The sequence below is a fragment of the Muscardinus avellanarius genome, assembly GCF_963383645.1.
Source record: "Muscardinus avellanarius genome assembly, chromosome: 2".
NCBI classification, from domain to species: domain Eukaryota; kingdom Metazoa; phylum Chordata; class Mammalia; order Rodentia; family Gliridae; genus Muscardinus; species Muscardinus avellanarius.
The window spans coordinates 149,233,275-149,255,487 of record NC_137787.1 but is presented as its reverse complement, the minus strand read 5'-3'; the positions used below and the strand labels follow the sequence as shown (position 1 = coordinate 149,255,487).

Below are 22,213 nucleotides of genomic sequence, written 5' to 3'. Positions count from 1 at the left end.
TTGCTAAATTGCTAAGGCTGGCCTCCAACCTGTGGCCCCCCATCTCAGCCTTCTAAATACTGGGATTGTAGGCGAGTGCCACCATGCTCATCTTGACAAATGATTTTTACACATAGATATACATATTCTTTTCTTCGTCTCCCTCTCCCACCTCTCTCTTTTTTTTAACTTTTATTAAAGGCCATACCTATAGAACTTTTATTGTTTCTTATAAAAAGTGTTTTCTCATATGAAACAGCCTAAAACTGATACTTATTGCCAAGCTAATAATTGTTTACCATTTGTAAGGGGAAATAGAAAAGTAGCTTTAATGTACTGAGTTAAGTTTTTTAGTTTTTTTTTCCTCTCTGTAGTACTGGGGATTGAGCCCAGAGGTATTCCACCTCTGAGCTATGTCCCTAACCCTATTGTTTTATTTAGAAAAAAGATCATGGTAGGTTGCTGAGGTTGTTCTCCAACCTGCAGTCTTTCTGTCTCTGCCTCCTAAGTACTAGTATTACAGGCATGCACCACCACACCTGGCTTGAGCTAAGTGTTTTGTATACATGATATTATTTAATTCTTAATCCTACAAATCATCACCCCTGTTAAGAAAATGTCTAGAGAGGTCAAGTCATTGCACTAGCTGGAGATCACTCAAGTACTCATTTAGAGCCAGGATTCTGCATTGAGTGTCTTTAATTCTGAAACCTATGTTCTTAATGTTAAATTGGTCAGAACTGTATAAAAGTTACAGTTATCATAATAACTACTGTTTCTATTTGTTTGTGTGTAGGGGGTACTGGGGATTGAACCATTGAAGCCAGGGGCATTCTACCTCTGAGCTACAACCCAGCCCTGTTTTTAATTTTTATTTTGAAACAGAGTCTCAGGTTGATAAGAGTCTCTCTCCCACTACTTGCTGAGGTGATCCTCCTATTTCAGCTTCCCAAGCACTGGAATTACTGGCATGCACCACCACATGTTGCTTTAACTATCATTTCTAGAACTCAGATGCCAGATGGGCGTGGTGGCACACAGCTGTAATCCCAGTACTTGGAGGCTGAAACAGGAGAATTGCAAGGTTGTGGCCACCCTCAGCAACTTACAGAGGGCCCAGAAACTTAGTGAGACACCGTTTCAAAATAAAAACTAAAATAGGGCTGGGGGATATAGTTCAGAGACAGAATGCCCCTGGGTTCAATCCCCAGGACCACAAAAAGAGACTCTTAAGATGCCATAGTATTGATAGCAGATACAAAGTATATGTGAATGTTGGGAGAGAGGATTATAAAAAATGATAGATATTGGAGCTGGGCGTGGTGATGCATGCTTGTAATCCCAGTATTCGGGAGGCTGACGCAGACAGCCTCAGTTACTAAGTGAGGCCCTTTGCAACTTAGTGAGACCCTGTTTTAAAATAAAGAATAAAAAATAGGGCAGGGTGTAGCTCAGAGGTAGAATACTGCTGGATTCAATACCTAGCACCATAAAAGAAAAAAAAAGGTGTAGATTTGCTAATGCATATTTGATACTTAACTTTTTTTTTTTTTTTGCGGTACTGGGGGTGGAACTCAGGGACATTCTATCTCTGAGAGACAACCCCAGCTCTAACTTTTTATTTTATTTATTTATTTATTTATTTATTTTTGGTGGTACTGGGGTTCCTGGAGGCCCTTCTACCTCCGGGCTACACTCCCAGACCTATTTTTTTATATTTTTATTTGGAAACAGGATCTCTTAAGCCAGTGCGGCTGGCTTCGAACCTGCGTGATCCTCCTGTCTCCGCCTCCTAAGTGCGGGGATTACAAGCGTGCGCCACCATGCCCAGCTATCCTTTATTTTTGAAACAGTGTCTCACCGAGTTGTGAAGGACTTGCTAAGTAGCTAAGGCTGTCTGTGAACCACTATCCTCTGGTCTCTACCTTTCAAACGCTGGGATCACAAGCATGAGCCACTACACCTTGTGATAACTATTTTTGATAAACTTGTTTTTTCTTTTTTTTTTTTTTTTTTTTGGTGGTACAAAGCTTGAACCCAGGGGCATATTACCTCTGAGCTGCATCCGTGGCCCAATTTTATTCTTTATTTTGAAACAAGATCTCACTAAGCTGCGGAGGCCCTCACTAAGTAGCTGAGGCTGGCCATGAACCCAGATCCTCCTCTCAACCTCCCAAGTACTAGAATTACAAACGTGTGCCACCACACCTGGCTTGATAAACTTTTTTTATTTTTTATTTATTTTTGTGGGTCTAGGGATGGAACCCAGGGGCATTCAATCTCTGAGCTACACTCCCTGCCCTATTTTTTATTCTTTATTTTGAAACAGGGTCTCACTAAGTTGCAGAGGGCCTCACTAAGTAGGTGAGGTTGCCGGCGAACTGTGATTATCCGGTCTCAGACTCCCAAATGCGGGGATTACAAGTGTGTGCCACCATGCCCGGCTTTTGATAAACTTTATGAAATGAAAAGTTAATGTTCTTTTAAAGATGTGTTGATCAAAAAATTAAAAATATATACAGCTATAAAGAAGTAATAAAATATATCTATAATTCTGTTTGCCCAGAGATGAGAACTTTTAAGGCTTTTAATAAATTAAGAGACTTGAGCCGGCATGGTGGTGCATGTAAACTACTTAGCTTGAGAGGCTTCAGCTAGTGAGCCCCTCTGCAACTTAGTGAGATCCTGTTTCAAAATAACGAATAAAAGCCAGGCATGGTGGTGCATTCTTGTAATCCCAAAATTTGGGAGGCTGAGGCAGGAGGATTGTGGTTCGCAGACAGCCTCAGCTATTTAGTGAGGCCTTTTGCAACTCAGTGAGACCCTGTTTCAAAATAAAGAATAAAAAATAGGCTAGAGTTTCACCCCCAGTGCCTCCCCCCCAAAAAAAAGATTTTTTTTAATTAAAAAAAAAAGAATAAAAAATAAGGTTGGAAGTATAGCTTGGAGGAAGAATGCCCCTGGGTTCCGTCCCTAGTACTGAAAAATAAATAAATACAATTAAATAAATAAAGTGACCTGAACTAATAAAAAATGGAAGTAAAAAGAACTGAAGACTGAAGTTATTTGTATACATATGTCTTTGCCATCTGAACTGGGATCTTGCAAATATATTGAAAAGTAAGTTTTCTTTTAGCCAAGCACCATGGTGTATGCCTGTAATTCAAACTACTCAGGAGGCTGAGGCATGAGGATAGCAAATTTGAGGTCATCCTGGGCAACTTAGTAAAACCTCTGCCTCAAGAAAAAAATAAAAATTGGGCTTGGGGCTGCAACTGAGTGGTAGAGTCTTTGCCTACAAGTGTGAGACCCTGGATTCAATCTCTAGTATCACAAAAATAAAATGAAATAAAATATCTCTTCTAAACTTGACAGAAGCCAGGCGTGGTGGCGCACGCTTATAATCCCAGCATTTGGGAGGCTGAGACCAGAGGATTGCAGTTCACCTTAGCTACTTAGTGACGCCCTCCGTAACTTAGACCCTTCTTGAAAATAAAGAATAAAAAACAGGGCTCGGAGGTTGAATGTCCCTGGGTTTTATCCCCAGGCCTGCAAATAAATTAAAATAAAATAAAATAAACTTGACAGAACTCCAGTGCCCCTGCACGGGAAGTAGTTACTTTATGTCTTCCACTCAGAATTATCATTGAGCTTATAAGTATTCTTTTTGTGTGTATGTGTGGTACTGGGGGTGGAACCCAGGGGCTTTTCTACCTCTGGGCTATACTCCCAGACCTATTTTATGCCTTATTTGGAAACAGGGTCTCACTGAGTTGCTGAGAGCCTCACTAGCTCAGGCTGGCTTTGAACCTGTGTGATCCTCCTGTCTCAGCCTCCCAAGCACTGGGATTACAAGCATTCGCCACCACACCTGGCATGAGCTTAAGTATTCTTAACATATCCTTAACAAATACAGACATTAGGTTGATAGCATACTGCAGAGGAGAGATAGCAAAGTAGAAATGTTACCATAGAATAGAAAATGCCATTATAAGCAGATGGGAAAAAAAAAAAAAGGTGACAGTGGATAGCATAACTTGAAGCAAGGAGATTGGGAAACTGAAAGACTTCTTGGAACTATTACTAAGAGATTCTACAATACTTGGTATACATAATAGTGACCCCAGTTAGCAAGGAAAGGGTAAGTAGCAGAAAGAAAAATAAAAGCAGAAAATAGGCAGCACTCATAGCATTATTGTCTTAAGTAGTATAAATAAAACCTTTATTATTTAAAAGCTGTTTTAGTAATCTAGTCTTTACAGTGCAAAGTGTTGAAATATCCCAACAAAGCTTGATAAATAAGACATTATGTAATTTAAAACCAGTAGGAGCCATTGGAAGTACATTAATGTGTCTGTTAATTGCTATTTATTGTCATAATAATACTTGTAACAAGAGTTGTAAAAAATGAGATGGGATCTGTTGTATTGCATTCAGGAAGGAACGTCTGCCTTGGAGAACCTCAGTGAGATGCAGTGCATGTGGTTTCTGACAGAATGCATTTCAGCCTATCAGCGGCTGGGGAGATACGGGGATGCTTTGAAAAAATGCCATGAAGTAGAAAGGGTAAGTCGTTAGTATTTTGACTTTAGTTTTCTCAGGTAACAAGAAAAGCAAGTCAATTTCTACACGGGATGTTCTGTCTCTTCTAACTACTTTGACAGCTTACTGTGAAAAGAAAAAATTCTGAACATTCAGATTATAAACAAATTTTGCTTTTTTGGTCCTGACATGATTATGCCTTTGACATGCCTATATATTTTTGTTTGATGAAAGAAGAAAAGAAGACTAATATTTTTAACCATTGTTACTATTGCTGACATAAACTCAAAATTTCTGTTCCCTGATTGGGCCAATTTTTGGTTTTCATCCCTAAGAGGACACACAGCTGATGGCAACCTCATTTCTCTTGTAAATGTCAGATCTGGTCTGCTGCAGTCAGCCTCTCTCCAGTTGTCTTCCCGGGATATTGACTCTCACCTTTAGTACTCTGGACAGCACTGTGTAGCCAGTTTGCAGGCGTATTTGATTTGCTTTTAGAATTGTGTGTGTGATGTGCCTTAGTGAGGGGACCTTTCTTTTCCTTTGTGTGAATTTTTGTTTTCCTGTTCTTTGTCATCTCTGAAGCACTCTCCTTCCACATGGACCACAGGAGGAAATGAGCCGCAAATGCACCCCTGGGGCAGTCCTCAGCAGCCCTCAGTTGTGGGGCACTCGCACCACCCTTCCCCTGCTGACGCAGTATAAAATCACAGGCATCGTAGTCAGGTGAGCCGATGTCTGCATCATAGCAGTCACTTTGGCCTTCTTCCCATGGGAGATTTCTGAGATTACCCCCCAAAAGGAAGGCTTTATCTTTGGGGTGCCTTTTGATGGTAACTGGACTAGGATTAAATCAAAGCCTTTATAGAAATGACCTGATTTTTCCTTTGCTCTGTTTTTTGGGGTCCCCCCCCCTTTTAAATAAACCGTGATGGTTGTATCTCTAGGGAAAAGTCTTTCTCATTTCTTTTTTCCTAGCAAAATATAAAGTCCTTGGGTGATAAGTGAAATAGCCAAGCATTCTCATTTAAATTCGGCTCTTATTCTTTGATAAGAGCATAGATCACTAGCTTTTTGAATACTCCCTAAGGTACTCATCACCATAAAAGCTGATACTGGGCGCTGTGGGGCATATGTATAATCCCAGTACTTAGGATGCTGGAACAGGATTATAGGTCCAAGATCAGCATCAGCAAGAATGTTTTTGGATTAGTAATTCTAGCAAGACTATAACTTAGAAATTTACCAGATTTTCTAAATGAAATTTGAATATTTTAGGTTCATTATAGATGTGAACTTCTCAAACTTAAATCTTATTATACCTCCCAACATTAATGCCTATATTGTTTCATTCTTTCTACTGTTTTGAGAATCGCTGGAATATAATTAAATCTTCTGTTACCAAGTTTCATTTATTATTTTCTCTTAAGTTTGTAGTGCTTTTGACTGAGTAGAATGAAATAAAATTTTGTTAATGAAATAGAATGTCAAGTTAAGCTACTTTCTAGTTTAAGACATTTAATTGATAGAAACCATTTTTGAAGTAAAAAAATTTCAAGTAATTATTGGTTATCAAAGCTGGGCATGGTGATACATTCTTGTAATCTCAGTTCTTTGGAGGCTGAGATAGGAGGATCACAGGCTTGTGGCCAGCCTCAGCAACCTTGTGAGGCCCTCTGCAATTTAGTGAGACTCTGTTTCAAAATAAAACATAAGAATAAGGCTGGGGGTGTATGTAGGAGGTAGAATGCTCCTGAGTTCAATCCCCAGTAGTGCCAAAATGTGTGTGTGTGTGTTGTGTGTGTGTGTGTGTGTGTGTTACCACCCTTTGGTCACATCACATAATTATTGCTAGAAACTGTGACTATCTTCATTCAGATTTTGCTGTTGGCATTTGAGAACAAGAAGGTCTAGAAACAGCTAAAAAGAAATTCCTCTTTTACTTATAAGCTAGTCTTTTTTATAACAAATATATCCATACTAAAAGTATATAGGAATTAATAACTTAAGATTATTAATGTAGATTTTACATATGTGGCTATATGTAGAAATGTGTTCATTAGATATAGTATAACTAAATGTTTATTGAATGAATATGTAATGCTCCTTAAATTAATTTATGTATATGTGGTACTAGGGGTGGAACCCAGGAGCCTTCTACCTCTGACTGCCTACATCCTTAGCCCTATTTTATTTGAAACGGTCTCACTAGGTCGCTGACAGCCTTGTGATGTTGAGGCTGGCTTCAAACCTGTGAACCTCCTGTTCAGCCTCCTGAGTACTGGGATTACAAGAAAGCACCACCACACACAGCTTAATTAACTTTTAATAAAATTAGTATAATCTGAAATAAAATTCATGATGATGTTGTATCATTGGAAGGATTTAGAAGTAGTTATAAAATTCAAAGATTTATTGTAATAAATATCTGCATATCTACCCTGGATTTTGATTCTTTTTAATGTGGTACTGAGGATTGAACCCAGGGGCATTCTGCCTCCAAGTTATACCATCAGTCCTATTTTGTATTTTTTATGTTGAAACAGGGTCTCACTAAGTTGTGGAGGGCTCACTAAGTAGCCGAGGCTGTCTGAGAATCTGTGATCCTCCTGTCTCAGCCTCCCAAGTACTAGGATTACAAGTGTGCGCCACCATGCCTGGCGATTTTGAATGTTTTAATAAGAAAGTGAAGACTTTGAAAAGTAAACACCGTGAGACTGTAAATTCCCTTCTAAACAGAAGTTAATTGAGAAGCAAGTTTAAATAAGCGCTGTCTAGGCTGTCTAGGTCTTTATTTGGCTCTCAAATACTCATTCAAGTGACATAGTAGCATGCTGCTGAAGTATCTGCTAGGGAGAATGGCAAGTTGAGGCCAGCTCCAGCAAATTAGCAAGACCCTGTCTTAGAATTAAACACAAAACAAAAATAAACATTAACCTAGGTCCAGTGGCATACACTTGTAATTCCGCTACTTTGGAAGTTGAGGTAGGAGGATCACAAGTTTAAGGCCAGCCTGAGTAATTTAACAAGACCCTGGCTCCAAATTAAAAAAAAAATAAACTATAACATTCACTTAAGAATTCTTTCACTGAAGACAGTTTCAGCAAGGATATATATTGCTATGAGCTCTTCATAATGGATTTAAAATGTTAGAATTCTAGAATAATTCATTAGAATACTTTTTTTGTCTTTATCTTGCCCTTCTAGGAGGATTTTAGTATTATATGTAAAGGTTATATAGTCCAACCCAACCTCATGTTTGAATTTTAGCAAAATAAAAAGTTTTGAAAATATTAACTATAAGTCAGGCATGCTGGCATGCACTTGTAATCCCAGTACTTGGGAGGCTGAGGCAGGAGGGCTGCAGGTTAGAGGTCAGCCTCAGCAATTAAAATAAAACAGGGCATTCTACCTCTAAGCTACACCTCCAGCCCAGTTTTATTTCTTATTCGGAAAGTGTCTCACTAGGTTGCTGAGAGCTTTGCTAAGTTTCCACGACTGGCTTTGAACCTGTAGTCCTGTCTCAGCCTCCCATGTACTGGGATTATAAGCATATGCTGCCATGCCGGCTGACTTTAAACTATTTTGTCTTTTAAGAGTTGTATTCTTAGCTGGGCACAGTAATGCACTGCTGTAATCCCAATATTTGGGAGACTGAGGTAGAGGATTGCAGGCCAGCATGTGGTAACTTAGCAAGACCCCATCAAAATAAGAAGTAAAAAGGGCTGGGATGTAGCTCAGAGGTAGAATGATACCGGTTTCAACCCCTAGTACCACAAAAAAGGAAGAAAAATGTTCTCTTTATTTTCCTTTAAAATAATGATTGGGTTAAGCCAGGCGTGGTGGTGCACGCTTGTAATCCCCGTGCTTGGGTCTCACAGGTTCGAAGCCAGCCTCAGCTACTTAGTGAGGCTCTCAGCAACTTAGTGAGACCCTGTTTCCAAATAAAATATAAAATAGGTCTGGGAGTATAGCCCGGAGGTAGAAAGCCCCTGGGTTCCACCTCCAGTACCACCAAAAGAAATTAAAAATAATAATAATGATTGGGTTATTATAGTGTATTGCCAAACAGGACAAAACGCATATTTCTGACTTGATCTAGGAATTCTGATAGATAAAACCTTTTGAATTAACTGTTACCAAGTTGACATATGTGCTTTTTGATGACAGATTCTCTAAAAATAAAGTTGCTTTTTCTCCTAGTTGATCTAGTTTTTAAGTCCAGGGGGTTTTGTGCTTTTCTTTGCTTAGGCTTTTTTTTGTAGTCTCAGCCAGGAAGCCTGATAAGTGATGGGTAGGAGAATCTGGGCTTGAAAAGAGGCCCTAATACAGGATTCCTAAAGAAAATTATACTCTAAAACTGGGAATAACTTTTCTTACTATTTTGCTGACTTGTCTTAATATGATTCAGGCCTGATTCTGCTATCTTCATCAATTTGGGCCAACACCCTTCTCCTGCACACCCCCCCCCCCCGGAAGAAAAAGAGATGGAGGGAGAAATTAGTTTTCATTGTGTGTGTGTATGTGAGGGTGTGGTACTCAGGATTGAACCCAGGAGCATTCTACCTCTGAGCTATACTCTCAGCCCTATTTTTTTTTTTTTTTTTTGACACAGGGTCTCACAAAGTTACTGAGCCTGGCCACAAGCCAGTGATCCTCCTGTCTCAGTCTTCCAAGTACTGTGAGTATAGGCATGTACCACTGTGCCTGGCTGAGAAACTAGTATTTTAGGATGAGGAAGAAATATTTCAGGGCATGAGCTGTCTGTTAGGATTTGGTTACCCAGTTTTTTACAGTGATCTGATAGGTAGCCTTATTATGTCCTTTGTGTTTGGCCCAAAAGCGCAGAGAAACTAAGTATATGTGTTTTGTTATCTAAGTATACATATGTTTGTTTTACAGAGTTGAGGAACTAAAAAATAAAAAAATAAATCCAAGATAGTACAAAGAAGAGCTTTGTGGCTATGGAATAATTACTGACTGTGTTAGTGGTTATGAGACCACACATGATAAAATCACATACAAACATGCATTGTACCAATGTCAGGTGCTTTGTTTTGATATTGTTCTGTGATTATCTATTTAACCTTTGAGGGAGTGGTATACAGGACCCCTCTCTACTGCCTTTCTGCCTTCTTCTGTGTCTATTCCAAAATTTGAAAAAGATGAACTCAAGATTACTCAGTTGTTTATGAAGTATTCTGTAATACATAGTTTCTTCCAAAGCAAAGTATGAATAAGCCATAGCTGCAATATTGTACTTGTTCTGATTTAATCTAGCCACCTTCCTTTTGCCATTATTACCTTATTATGGAGTGATTGACCACCCACATTTGTCAGTGGCTGAGTGGTTCTGAGGCATGGTGCTTTCAGTGGAAAAACTAGGAATGTTTCTGGAAAACTGAGATAAGTTGGTCCCCTGTTTATAGAAGACATTAACTGGAGAGAGGCAGCCTGTGGGCTGTTCCTGATAAAAAGGTGGCTTAACTGTTTGTCATTCCAAATGTTCTAAGACTTAAAATCTTTGTCTATATAGGCTTCTAGGAATATCTCTTGGAGTTTATCATCTGCTTTTTTATACACTTCTCTTTTTTATACACTTCTCAGCCTATGAAAGTTCTATAATCTATTAGATATTTTTATCTCATTATTGTTCCATGACTTTTAGCATTGCCATTTTTCCTTGGTCAATTGTATTGAATTTAAAGATATTATGGTGTCAGATATAACTGGATTTACATTAAGGGAAACAACTAACCACTCTATGAAATATATAAACCTGTGATTAAAAAAAACAAGATAGTGTTATTATTTAGGAGTTTGCTTTTGGTGGGAAGAAAGCAGTTTTAAACATTATTAAAGCATGACTTTTAGTAATAAGTATAATGTGAGATGCTCCTTTTTTAATTTCTTGTACTCCATACTATTATTCTTAGAATTCTTCTCTGAGAGTCTCAGATACTTAATGTCTATAGCATGTTTCTAATTACCAGAATGATTAAAATTACCAAATAATAATGGTAATAATAATAATTACCATTATTATTAATGGTAATTATTAATGGTAATAATAATAATTGCAGACATTTCTTTTCCTGCACAGTGAGTTACTAGACTCCTCAGGGTAGAGAGAACAAGAAATAATAGAAAAGCTTGATCTACTTTGATGTATTCATTCAGTTTTTTTGGTGTGATTTTGGAGAAATTAAAGCAGGAGGAAAAAAACAGAAATTCATGCAGGGGAGAAAATAAAATTATAAAATTGTTTTGTGGGGCTAGGGACTTAGTTTTTTCCTTTCCATGGAAGGAACTAATTCTTAACCTTTTGGGCCATGGGCCCTTTGAAAATGGAATGAAAGCTTTGAGCTCTCTTGTTAGGAATAAGTTATTATCCTTGTTTATAGATTGATTTCTGATGAAAACTTTTGTAAAATGGAAAATAGGTAGGCAAATGAGTTCTTTACTGAGTAAAAGACAACTCTAATGCTCTGTGTTGTGTAGCAGTTGACTATTGAGAACGAACTTTAAAATGGGTTCTTATTTGATCCTTTAACAACCTCAAGAAATTGCAGACATTTCTTTATTTTTAACTTAATTAAAGCTTCGGGAAATTAAAAGACTTAATTCGAGTTCATGTGTCTGATAAGCAATTTATGTCTTGTGTTGGCAGATACTATGCTTATTGAAGGTCTCCCATGTGGTAGGCTCTATGCCAGGCAGGGGAGTAGAGATGACAAGCCCTCTTACCAGCCTAGGGTTGAATGTAGCAGCCAGATTGGTAATATTTAGTGTGAACCTACCTATGTTTAGTCTTCATTTGGAATTCTGTGTAAAACTTTGTTGGTTTTTAGTGAATATAGAGAAGAAATATTTCATTAAGACTAAAATATCAGTAAATACTACCTTACAGGTTTAAAAAATAACCAGATTATTTGACTTATTGCATTTGAGTATTATTTTAAAACATGATCTATAGGGAATGGAAATTCATAGAACTTGACATCCTTTATAATGTTAAAATAGGAGAGAGCAGTCAAGTAAAATTGTGACTGGGGGGCTTTTTATAATATTCTTTCAAAAGGCAGATACTACTGACATAAATGTAAGGGATAATTCTGTGATTTTTGTTTTTAAGCATCTTTTTGAGATAACTGATGATCAATTTGACTTTCATACATACAGCATGAGAAAGATGACCCTTCGTGCCTATGTTGACCTTTTGAGATTAGAAGATATTCTCAGAAGACATGTCTTTTATTTCAAGGCTGCTAGATCAGCAATTGAAATATACTTGAAACTGTATGATAATCCCTTAGCTAATGAAAGCAAGCGACAAGAAATAAATTCAGGTAACTGAAAAGGTACTTGCTTTAAAAAGATTTGAAAAGAACATTAAACTTCAGAATGTCATTAATATAAGTAATTGACATAGAAAAATATGTTGTCATATGTTTAAGGAGATGTTATCTACCCTGTTCTGATAGTTGTGTACTATGTGCATGTTTGAGATGATTTCACTGTAACCCCTAAATTTGTACAACTAACATAGTAATTAAGAAAAAAGTTTATTATTAAATGGATATAAAACCCATAATAGATAATTGATACATTAAAAAAAAAAAAAAGCCAGTGGGATAATGCTCTGTGGCTGATGCTTCTCAGCCCCCTAGTGGAATGACTTGCAATCTTTCTTATGTTTATCTTCAGTAAGATCAGTTTGGGAAAAATACAAATGTCTGTGGGCTGGTTTCTTTTCTTTAAATTATAACTGAAAATAGCTTTTAGCCGCCTAGGGAAAAATACATATTTCTAAAACCTCCAGTACCTACTTTATTGACAATAAGAATACCAATGAGAATATTTTTACAGCTTCTTATTCACAAGACTGTTGATATCTAGAAATATTTGAGAAATATTAACATATTTTTATTTAATTTATTTCTTTTTTGTTTTTTATTTTTTTACTTTAATTTTTATTGGTGCATTGTATTTATGCATCATAATGGGATATTTCTAAGCTTTTATTTCTAATATTTGTATAACATTTAGAGATTTTGTTCATTTGGATATTTTTAGAAAACCTGTCAGCTAAAGAATTGAAGAAGTTGCTTAGCAAGCAGAGAAGAGCTCAGAAAAAGGCTAAATTAGAAGAGAGAAAGTATGCAGAAAAGGAAAGTCAACAAAAAATTCAAAAGAAAAAAAGAGATGATGAAGAAGAGGAAGCTAGTGGGCTTAAGGAAGAACTTATACCTGAAAAATTAGAAAGGGTGAGATGGATTTGCTGTTGCTATATTTGGTAAAATTTATACTGTTTTGTTCTGTTCTGGCCATAAACGTAATTTATTTAAATCTACAAATCAGAATCCATTTTTAGTATCTCAAGGTAATTATGATAGTTATCAATTATCTTTGCATGACAATGTGTACATTTTGACTAACACAAATTATACATAGGATTATTGTGGAAGCCAGAGTAATAGTCCTCTAAAGATGCCTGTTCTAATCCCCAGAACCTGTGAATATATGAGCAGAGGAGAATTAAAGTATCAGATGGAAGCCGGGCATGGTGGCGCACACTTGTAATCCCCGTGCTTGGGAGGCTGAGACAGAAGAATCCTGGCTCATGGCCAGCCTCAGCTGCTTAGTGAGGCTCTTTGCAACTCAGTGAGACCCTGTTTCAAAATAAAGAGTACAAAATATGGCTGGGAGTATAGCTCGGTCTAAAGTGAGAAGATAAATATATCATCTCATGGTTGGGGAAAAATACAGTAAACCATAAAGCTAAATAGTTCCCTAAATCTGGTGCCAAAATAATTATTTTCACTTTGAGAAAATCTGGATATGAGGTGTTATGTATTTCTAGTTAAAACATACATAGTAAGATATATAAAATCAGTTTATATTGTATTGCTATTTAATACATTAACCAAAAATGTAGTTGCTTAAAACAACACAAACTTATCTTGCAGTTCCATAGATTAAAAGTATCCTATGGGTCTGTCTAGCTGGGCATAAAATCAAGGTGTAAACAGATATGCACTGTCTTTTGGAAGGCTCCAAGGGAGAATTGATTTCCCTGACTTTTTCTGCTTCTAAGGGCTGCTCACAGCCAGGCCTGGTGGCACACACTTGTAATTCCAGTACTTGGGAAGCTGAGACAGAAGGATCACAGGTTCTAAGCCAGCTTCAGTTAAGTTTCAAAAACAGAATAAAAAATAGGGCTGGAGGTGTAGTTTGGGTATAGAATGCCCCTGGGTTCAATACCTAGTTTAAAAAAAAGAAAAAGGCTGCCCACATTCCCACATTCCTTAGCTGTGTATGTGTATGTAGGGATGGAAACAGGTCATGCCACCTCCAAGCTACACATTCAGCCCTTTTTTATTTTTTGTTTTGAAACAAGGTCTCACTAGGTTGCTGAGTCTTGCTACATTGCTGAGGCTGTTCTTGAACCTGTGATCCTTCATTCTCAGCCACCCAAGTACTGGAATTACAGGTATGCACCACCACATCTAGCTCTCTCCCTCCATCTTGAAAGCCAGCAAAAAAGAGGATGGAACTTCATACATTATAACACCCTGACCTCTTCTGCCTTCCTTCTCTACTTGTAAGGCCCTGTCTGACCACGCTGAATCACTTGGATAACCCAGGCTACTATCTTGAGATGACAATGTGTATATATATAGAATATATTTGTTGTTTGTTTATTTTTGGTACTGAGGATTGAACTCAGTGGCATTCTTTTTTTTTTTGGTGGTACTGGGGGTGGAACCCAGGGGCTTTCTACCTCCAGGCTATACTCCCAAACTTATTTTATACTTTCTTTGGAAACAGGGTCTCACTAAGTTGCTGAGAGCCTCACTAAGTATCTGAGGCTGGCTTAGAACCTGTGCGATCCTCCTGTCTCAGCTTCCCAAGCACGGGGATTACAAGCGTGCACCACCATGCCCAGCTTGAACTCAGAGGCATTCTACCTCCAAGCTACCCCCTCAAGTCCTATTTTTTATTTTTATTTTGAAACAGTGCCTCACTAGGTTAATGAGTGTCTCACCACTTGCTGAGGCTGTCCTGAAACCTGCTACCCTTTTGTCTCAGCCTCTCAAGTACTGGGATTACAAGATATGCCACCACACCCAGAAATTTTTATATTTATTTATTTTTGTTGTTGTTGTTGTTGTTTTGGTGGTACTGGGGTTCCTGGAAGCCCTTCTACCTCTGGGCTACACTCCCAGACCTATTTTTACATTTTTATTTGGAAATAGGGTCTCCAAAGCCTGCGCGCATGGCTGGCTTCGAACCTGCGCGATCCTCTTGTCTCTGCCTCCCAAGCGTGGGGATTACAAGCGTGTGCCACCACGCCCGGCTTTTATATTTATTTTTGTAGTACAGGTGATGGAACCCAGGGATTCTACCTCTGAGCTACAAACCCAGTCCTGTTTTATTTTTATATGGAACCAGGGTCTCACTAGGTTGATGAGAGTCTCACTACTTGCTGAGGCTATCCTTGAACCTGTGATCCTCCTGTTTCAGCCTCCAAGTACTGAGATTGATTACAGGCATGCATCACCATGTCTGACTCTAGAATGTATTTATATTCCAAAGAAGCAATGATATTTTTATGTAAAATATGTTAAGCTTAACACTAAAAACAAAGGTTTTTCAATTGATTTGTTTCAAAGAACAGGTAAAAAAACAAATCCAAATGTTTTTATTTTTTGTAGTGTCTAATTGTAGCACTCTTCCAGACATTGTGAACAAAGTTCTGTTTCAAGAAATGCAGAAAATATTTGTCAACAAGGACTTAAGAAGTTTTAATGAGGATTTTCTCAAACATAACACTACCTGTCTTCAGCATCTACTTTCAGGTTCATATTCATATTCATTTGTTATGGTCAACATGTTTATAGGAAGAAGAAAGTGGAGAAAAACACTTGGGGGGATTTTCAACCTCACTCTATCATAGGAAAAAGAAATGAACATAATACCATATATGTTTTTCAATGTAGAAAACATTTTATTTGTTTAAAAGGAGGATCTGATGGGCTGGGATGTAGCTCAGTGGCAAAGTGCTTGCCTGGCAAGTGTACCACCCTGGGTTCGATCTCAAGTCCAAAAAAAAAAAAAAGACCTCCTTTAAAAAAGGAGGATCTGGAGCCAGGCATGGTGGCACACACGTGTAATCCCAGCATCTGGGAGGCTGAGACAGGAGGATTCCAGTTCTCAGACAGCCTCAGCTGCTTAGTGAGGCCCTGTGCAATTCAATTCAGTGAGGCCCTGTTTCAAACTAAAGAATACAAAATAGAACTGGGGGTGTAGGTCAGAGGTAGAATGCCTCTGGGTTCCATCCCCAGTATTGAAAAAAAAAAAAAAAAGGAAGATCTGATAAAAACATGGCCAGTCAAGCAATCTTGTGCTTTGCTGCTTGGAGTAAATTGGCCCAGCCACTTAGGAAAGTAATTTGTTATTCTTATTAAGAACTGCACATTACTTGTATCTTTTGATATGATCATAATAGTTTTGTAAATAATTTAAAAGAAATTAATCCAAAGCACAGAAAGAACTTTAAGTGCAAAAATATCTAACAAATTGCTGGCTATGAGTATGGGGAAAAGAAGAATGGGAACAAATATATGTCTAGTAATAGGGAATGTAATACTAGGTAATCTTTTTTTTTAATTAAAAAAAATTTATTTTTTTGCGGGTCTGGGGATGGAACCCAGGGGCATTCAACCTCTGAGCTACACCCCCTGCCCTATTTTTTATTCTTTATTTTGAAACCGGGTCTGACTAAGCTGTGGAGAGCCTCACTAAGTAGCTGAGGCTGTCTGCAAACTGTGATTTTCCATTCTCAGCCTCCTGATTGCTGGAATTACAAGCGAGCGCCACCATACTGGCTCTGACGTAAACTTTTTAATTTTTTAATTTTTTATTTTTTTGGTGGTACAAAACCCTTCTATCTCCCAGAATTTTTTTTTTTTTTTTTTTTTTTTTTTTTTTTTTTTTTTTGGTGGTACTGGAAACCCTTCTACCTCCGGGCTACACTCCCAGAACTATTTTATATTTATATTTGGAAACAGGGTCTCTTAAGCCAGAGAGGCTGGCTTCAAACCTGCATGATCCTGTCTATGCCTCCCAAGCGCAGGGATTACAAGCCTGCGCCACCACGCCCAGCTGACTTAAGCATTTTTTGATAAAGCTTTTTAGTTCTAATATCTACGGAAAAATATTTTTATTAAAAAATTACATTTCTTTTGTTTTGCTTTGTGGGTCTGGGGATGGAACCTAGAGGCATTTGACCTCCGAGCTACACCCCCTGCCCAATTTTTTATTCTGTATTTTGAAACAGGGTCTCACTGAGTTGCAGAGGGCCTCACTAAGTAGCTGAGGCTGTTTGCGAACTGCGATCCTCTGGTCTCAGCCTCCCAAATGCTGGGATTACAAGCGTGTGCCACCATGCCCGGCTTACATTTCTTTCTTTCTTTTTTTTTATTTTTATTGGTGCACTGTATTCATACATCATAGTGGGATACAAACTTTTGTAGACATACATGCACACATCGCCCAGTCAGCCCCCACCCGATCCCCACCCCATTCTCTCCCCATCCCTCCTTCCCATGCTTGGCTTAGTGGTTGACATCTAGTATTATAGCAATTTATCCAAAATTAAAAATGATAATCTCACATAACAGTTTCAGTTGTCTGATACCAAGCTTTTGATGACTTAAAGATAACATTTCAATATTTCTTTTTGCTTTCTTTCTTACCAGAGAACATTTTTTTTCTATTTTTTTTAGGTGAAACTATCATATATTTATATATTTATTTTTCAGAAAAAAATCTATCCTAATATGGAATATGGACTCTAGATACCCAAAACGATCTTGAAAAAGAACAAAGCTAGAAGATATATATTTTCTGATTTCAAACCATATAAAGCTACAATAATTGAAACAGTGTAGTACTGTTATAAAGGCAGATATATAAATCATTAGAGTTAAATAAAAGCCTAGAGCTAAATTCTTCCCTATATTGTCAAGTTATTTTTGACAAGGTTTCCACGAACATTTGGTGGTGGAAATAATAATCTTTTAACTAAATATTGTTGAAAAATAATACTTACATGGAAAAGAATAAAATTGGACCCTTACCTAATCCCAAATACAAATATTAACTCAAAATAGATAAAAGACCTAAATATAAATCTTAAGACTATAAACTTTTAGGAGAAAATCTGGGTCATAAAACCTCACAACATTGAAATTGGCAGTGATTTCTTGGATATGATTTCAATGGCACAGGCAACAGAAGAGTATACAAACTCCCTAAAAAATAAAAAAATATTGTATATCCAAAGACAATGTAAACAGAGTTAACAGTTACTAATAGAATGGGATAAAATATTTCCAAATGCTATATTTGAAGGTATATTAATATTCCAACTAGACATCCTAAAAATTAACAACAATAAAGGCAAACAATACCATTTAGAGATAGGTAAAAGACTAACATAAATAATGAATCTCCACAGATAACCAATCTTAGTTGTCTGTTGGATGGAAACTCTTGTTTCTCTGGTTCTGGTGTGTGTTACCTATTTCTTCTTTGTAGTTAAACTCTGAGTATTTTCTCTAGCGCTGGTTTTGAAGACATAAATTCCTTCAGTTTCTGTTTGTCATGGAAGCTTCTTATTTTTCCATCTAATTTGATAGAAAGTTTTGCTGGGTAGAAAATTTTTGGCTGGAAGTTGTTTTCTTTCAATGTTTGGAATATGTTACTCCAAGCCCTTCTGGCTCTCATGACTTGGTTTGGGAAGTCTGGAGTGATTCTAATTGGTTTGCCTCTGAATGTCACTTGGTACTTTGTTTTTGTTGCCTTTAAGATTCTCTGCTTGGCTTCCACATTGGTCATTTTGACAATTATGTGGCGTGGGGATCCTCTTCTCCGATCCTGTCTAAAGGGAGTTCTATAAGTTTCCTGGACCTATATATCAACCTCTTGCTCTATGTTTGGAAAATTTTCTGCTATTACTTCCTTGAAGAGATTGTTGATCCCTTTGGTTTCACTTTCTTTTCCCTCCTCTATTCCAATTATTCTTAGGTTAGCTCTCTTAAAATGGGCCCATATTTCTTCAATGTCAGATTCCTGCTGTTGGATATTTTTTTCTAGATTAGAAACTATGCGTTCATTTTTGGATTGCTCATCTTCTAAGAGCGAGATTCTGTTCTCCATGTGGTCTAATCGGTTGTTTGTGCTTTTAATTGAGGCCTTTACTTCATTAATTGCATCATTTATCTCTTTTTGGCTCTCTCTGAGTTCTTTTCGAAGCACCTCTATTATTTCTACAGTTATTTTCCTGATTTGATCTTCTAGAAATCTCTGATTTTCTGTTTTATCGGGTTCTGATGTTGTAGGGTTGTGGGCATTCACTGCTCCAGTGTTATTCCTCTTTCCCATGATTTCGGAAGTTTGTGCCTTCTCTGGGTCTTCCCTTGGGTCACTATGACTTCACTTAAGGTACTCTGGATCTCGAGTCTGTAGTATCTCAGACCCCACTACTCCTTTACTGGGTTGTATCACAGAATCTCTGACCCAGGGAGTCGATAGGGGCTGCTTTAGGCTATGGGGGGTGCCAGGTTGCACGTTCTCCTATGGTGTGATATCTCTGCCACCGCCACTCCCCCACTGGGTCAAGTCCCAGAGAGTACAGTACTGGGATTTCTCCTCTGTGGCCCGCAATTTGACTCACTTTTCTTGAGTACGCAGATGTAGCTGTACTGGACTCGGTGAATTCACTGCTGCTGCCACCGGTTGCAATATAGTGCCACTGCCACGCCCTCGGCCGTGAGACTGGCGTATTTTTTCTTCTCTGATTTTGAGTTCCATCTGAGTCCCTGCAGCGTGTGCTGAGCTCAGCCACTGGGAGCTTTAGATGCTCCCTGTGCCGAAAGATCCCACCTGGCTGTTCTGCAGTGGCTCACTTCGGCTTGCTGTGGCCGTCCAGTGAATTCGCCGCTGCCGCCGGCAGTATGGCGCTGCTGCCGCGTCCTCGGGTGTGAGGCCGGTGTATCTCCTCTGTGGCTCTGAGCTCTGTTCTCAGTCCGCTTTCTCTCTGGAACCTGGTGATTTTTTTGTTTCTCTGGTGATGGTGTTTTCTGGCTATGAAAGGCGCTGATTTTGTGGTAATGGAGATTGGTTGTTAGCGGGGCTCTTAAGCCCCGCTTTTCTCGGTCGCCATCTTCCCGGAAGTGTACATTTCTTGATAGTAAGAATAGATGAGAGACTTTCTCTTCAAGTACAGAGGATAATGGAAGAAAATATTTTCTTTTTGTAATATGGGAAATTCTTTTTTAAAATTATGACATTAAAAAATAAAATTATGAAATTACAAGGAAAAGGACATTTTTATCACATAAAGATAGAACATTATAAAAAACCAGTTAGGAAAAAATATTCACAGATATGTAACAACAAATCTTGATATACTCAAAACTGTTAAAAATTAACACATAATATAAGTTAATCCTATAAAAATCAACATAGAATATACATTACATAATTTACAGGAGAAATACAACTGAATTTATTTAAAATAGTGTTTTTTTGGCTGGATAGTGCTTTTGTCATGATATCAACACTCATCATGGTCTCAAGCTATCAGTGGGATGTCACTGAATAGGAATTTGGGGAGAGATTTTATTTTATTTTTAAGAAGTTTATTAAAAGATAGAAATAAAGAAGATAGGTACAGCTCCATACCAGACTGGCATGGAGGGATGACTTGAATGAATACACCCTACGGAGAGATTTTAAAATGGCAGCCAAGAGCTGGTGGGAGTCAACTCCAGTTCACCATTGATTAAACACTTGAAACAGTATTTTAAAATCACTGGTAAATATAATCAAGTGAAATATAAGCCTAATAAGAGTTTACTTATCTTGAAATGTCTTGGAATTTCAGGTGCTAAAATGATGTATTTTCTGGACAAGTCAAGGCAAGAGGAAGCAATTGCAATAGCCACTAGACTAGATGAAACTATTAAGGATAAAAATGTCAAGGTAAGATTTTTCATAGGCTGATTTATGTTTATTGTGTGATCTAACAAATTGTCTCTTTAGATTAATGTCACTATTAACTGAGCTTATAAATTTTTTCTTGGAATAATTTGTATTTTTCTCTGTTTCAATAGACTTTAATAAAGGTTTCTGAGGCTCTGCTCAGTGGCAGCTTTGGAAAATGTAGTTCCCAGTATGAAGAATACAAGATTGCCTGTCACGCCCTGCTTCCTTTTACATCTGCGTTCCTGCCTCCTGTGAATGAAGGCCACAGTCCTGGTGCCGCACTGACTCGTACAGCTAACTGTGGTGTCTTGGCCAGTGAAATTTGAAATCCCACGGAAAGTTGATTCCTACAGACTCAAAGCTCAATTCGTATCTTTCAGAGTGCATTTTAATATAAGTGTAAAAGAAATATTCAGTTAGAATGTTTAAATGGAGTATTCTGTAACTTATTCCTTGTCAAACTTTTACAATTTACATAAACATCTGTTAAAATTACTTGTTTATACTTGTACAGTTTCTCTTCAACTCCTAAATTATCAGGATTATAGGTAACTGCTGTTGCTTCTATGTTATAATTAAGATAAATTCTTTAGGATCTATGTTTTGATATGTTCTCTTATTGGTTTATCATTATTATTATTATCATTTTGCCTAGTGTTGTGTTAAAAAATAAATTCCTCTTTTCAAATATTGAGGTTACTTTAAATTTTAATTTGCCTTTTTTCACCTTTATATTATTTACCATTGCCTTCGTAATATTCTTAAAAACTCTACTTTTGGTTGAATTCGGGTACTCCAGTTTTATGTGGACGATTTAGAAAATGAAGATTATTTTGCTTCTTAATCATGAAAATTCACTGGTTAATTTTTTGCATATCTCTTAAAGACCCATATGCAAGAATTATACTTTCTTGAGTGTTAACAAGTAGTTTATCTTAAGACTTATGCTTCAAAGGAGCATAGTAGTGTAGAATGTAAATAAAAATTAAGTACTCGCACTAGGCATGTGTTAACTATTAAATACATTTGTATATTAAAGTAAAATGAAAACTTAAACGGTCACTAGTTTAACTGTTTTTTTATTTTTTATTTTTTGTGTGTGGTACTGGGGATGGAACCTAGGGACCTTCTACTTCCAAGGTCACCCTCAACCCTATTTTATTTTTTATTTGGAAACAAGGTCTCGCTAAGTTTTAGAGGGCCTTGCTAAAGTGCTGAGGCTGGCTGAAAACCTGCGATCCTGATGTCTCAGCCTTCCAAGTACTGGGACTTATTATAAGCATGTGCCACTGTGCCCAGCTCTAGTTTATCTATTAAATAATAATATTATTGAATAATAATTTGGGGGAAATAGCGTTTTGTTGCATCTTGTATAGAAAATAGTAATTCAGTCACTCAGTATGTCTCAGAATTATGTAAATATGTCTGTCATATTGCTGCTTCCCTATAAGCAATGATAAACTCAAAACAAGATTTTATTTAGACAAATAGTCCTATAAAATGGGGTTCTTTTACCTGTATGTCTTTAGATTTAGATTTACTGAAAGGAAAAAAACTCACTGTAAAATAATGCCAACCTAGATAATGCCATAATAAATTATTTTGTACATAGTTGCTTATTTGTAGTTTCACATAC

At 37.3% G+C, this 22,213-nt stretch overlaps 1 protein-coding gene across 1 annotated transcript; it reads left to right on the top strand.

The window, feature by feature from the left end:
• Positions 1-2,593: 2,593 nt before the first annotated feature.
• LOC308258843 (N-alpha-acetyltransferase 16, NatA auxiliary subunit-like) lies at positions 2,594-20,903 on the top strand (the record flags this gene model as incomplete). Its single annotated transcript, XM_080689466.1, has 8 exons — positions 2,594-2,605; positions 4,417-4,545; positions 11,657-11,870; positions 12,598-12,788; positions 12,883-12,904; positions 15,240-15,383; positions 20,477-20,574; positions 20,706-20,903. 8 exons carry the CDS (start codon positions 2,594-2,596, stop codon positions 20,901-20,903), a joined length of 1,008 nt encoding a protein of 335 aa, XP_080545592.1.
• Positions 20,904-22,213: the final 1,310 nt, after the last annotated feature.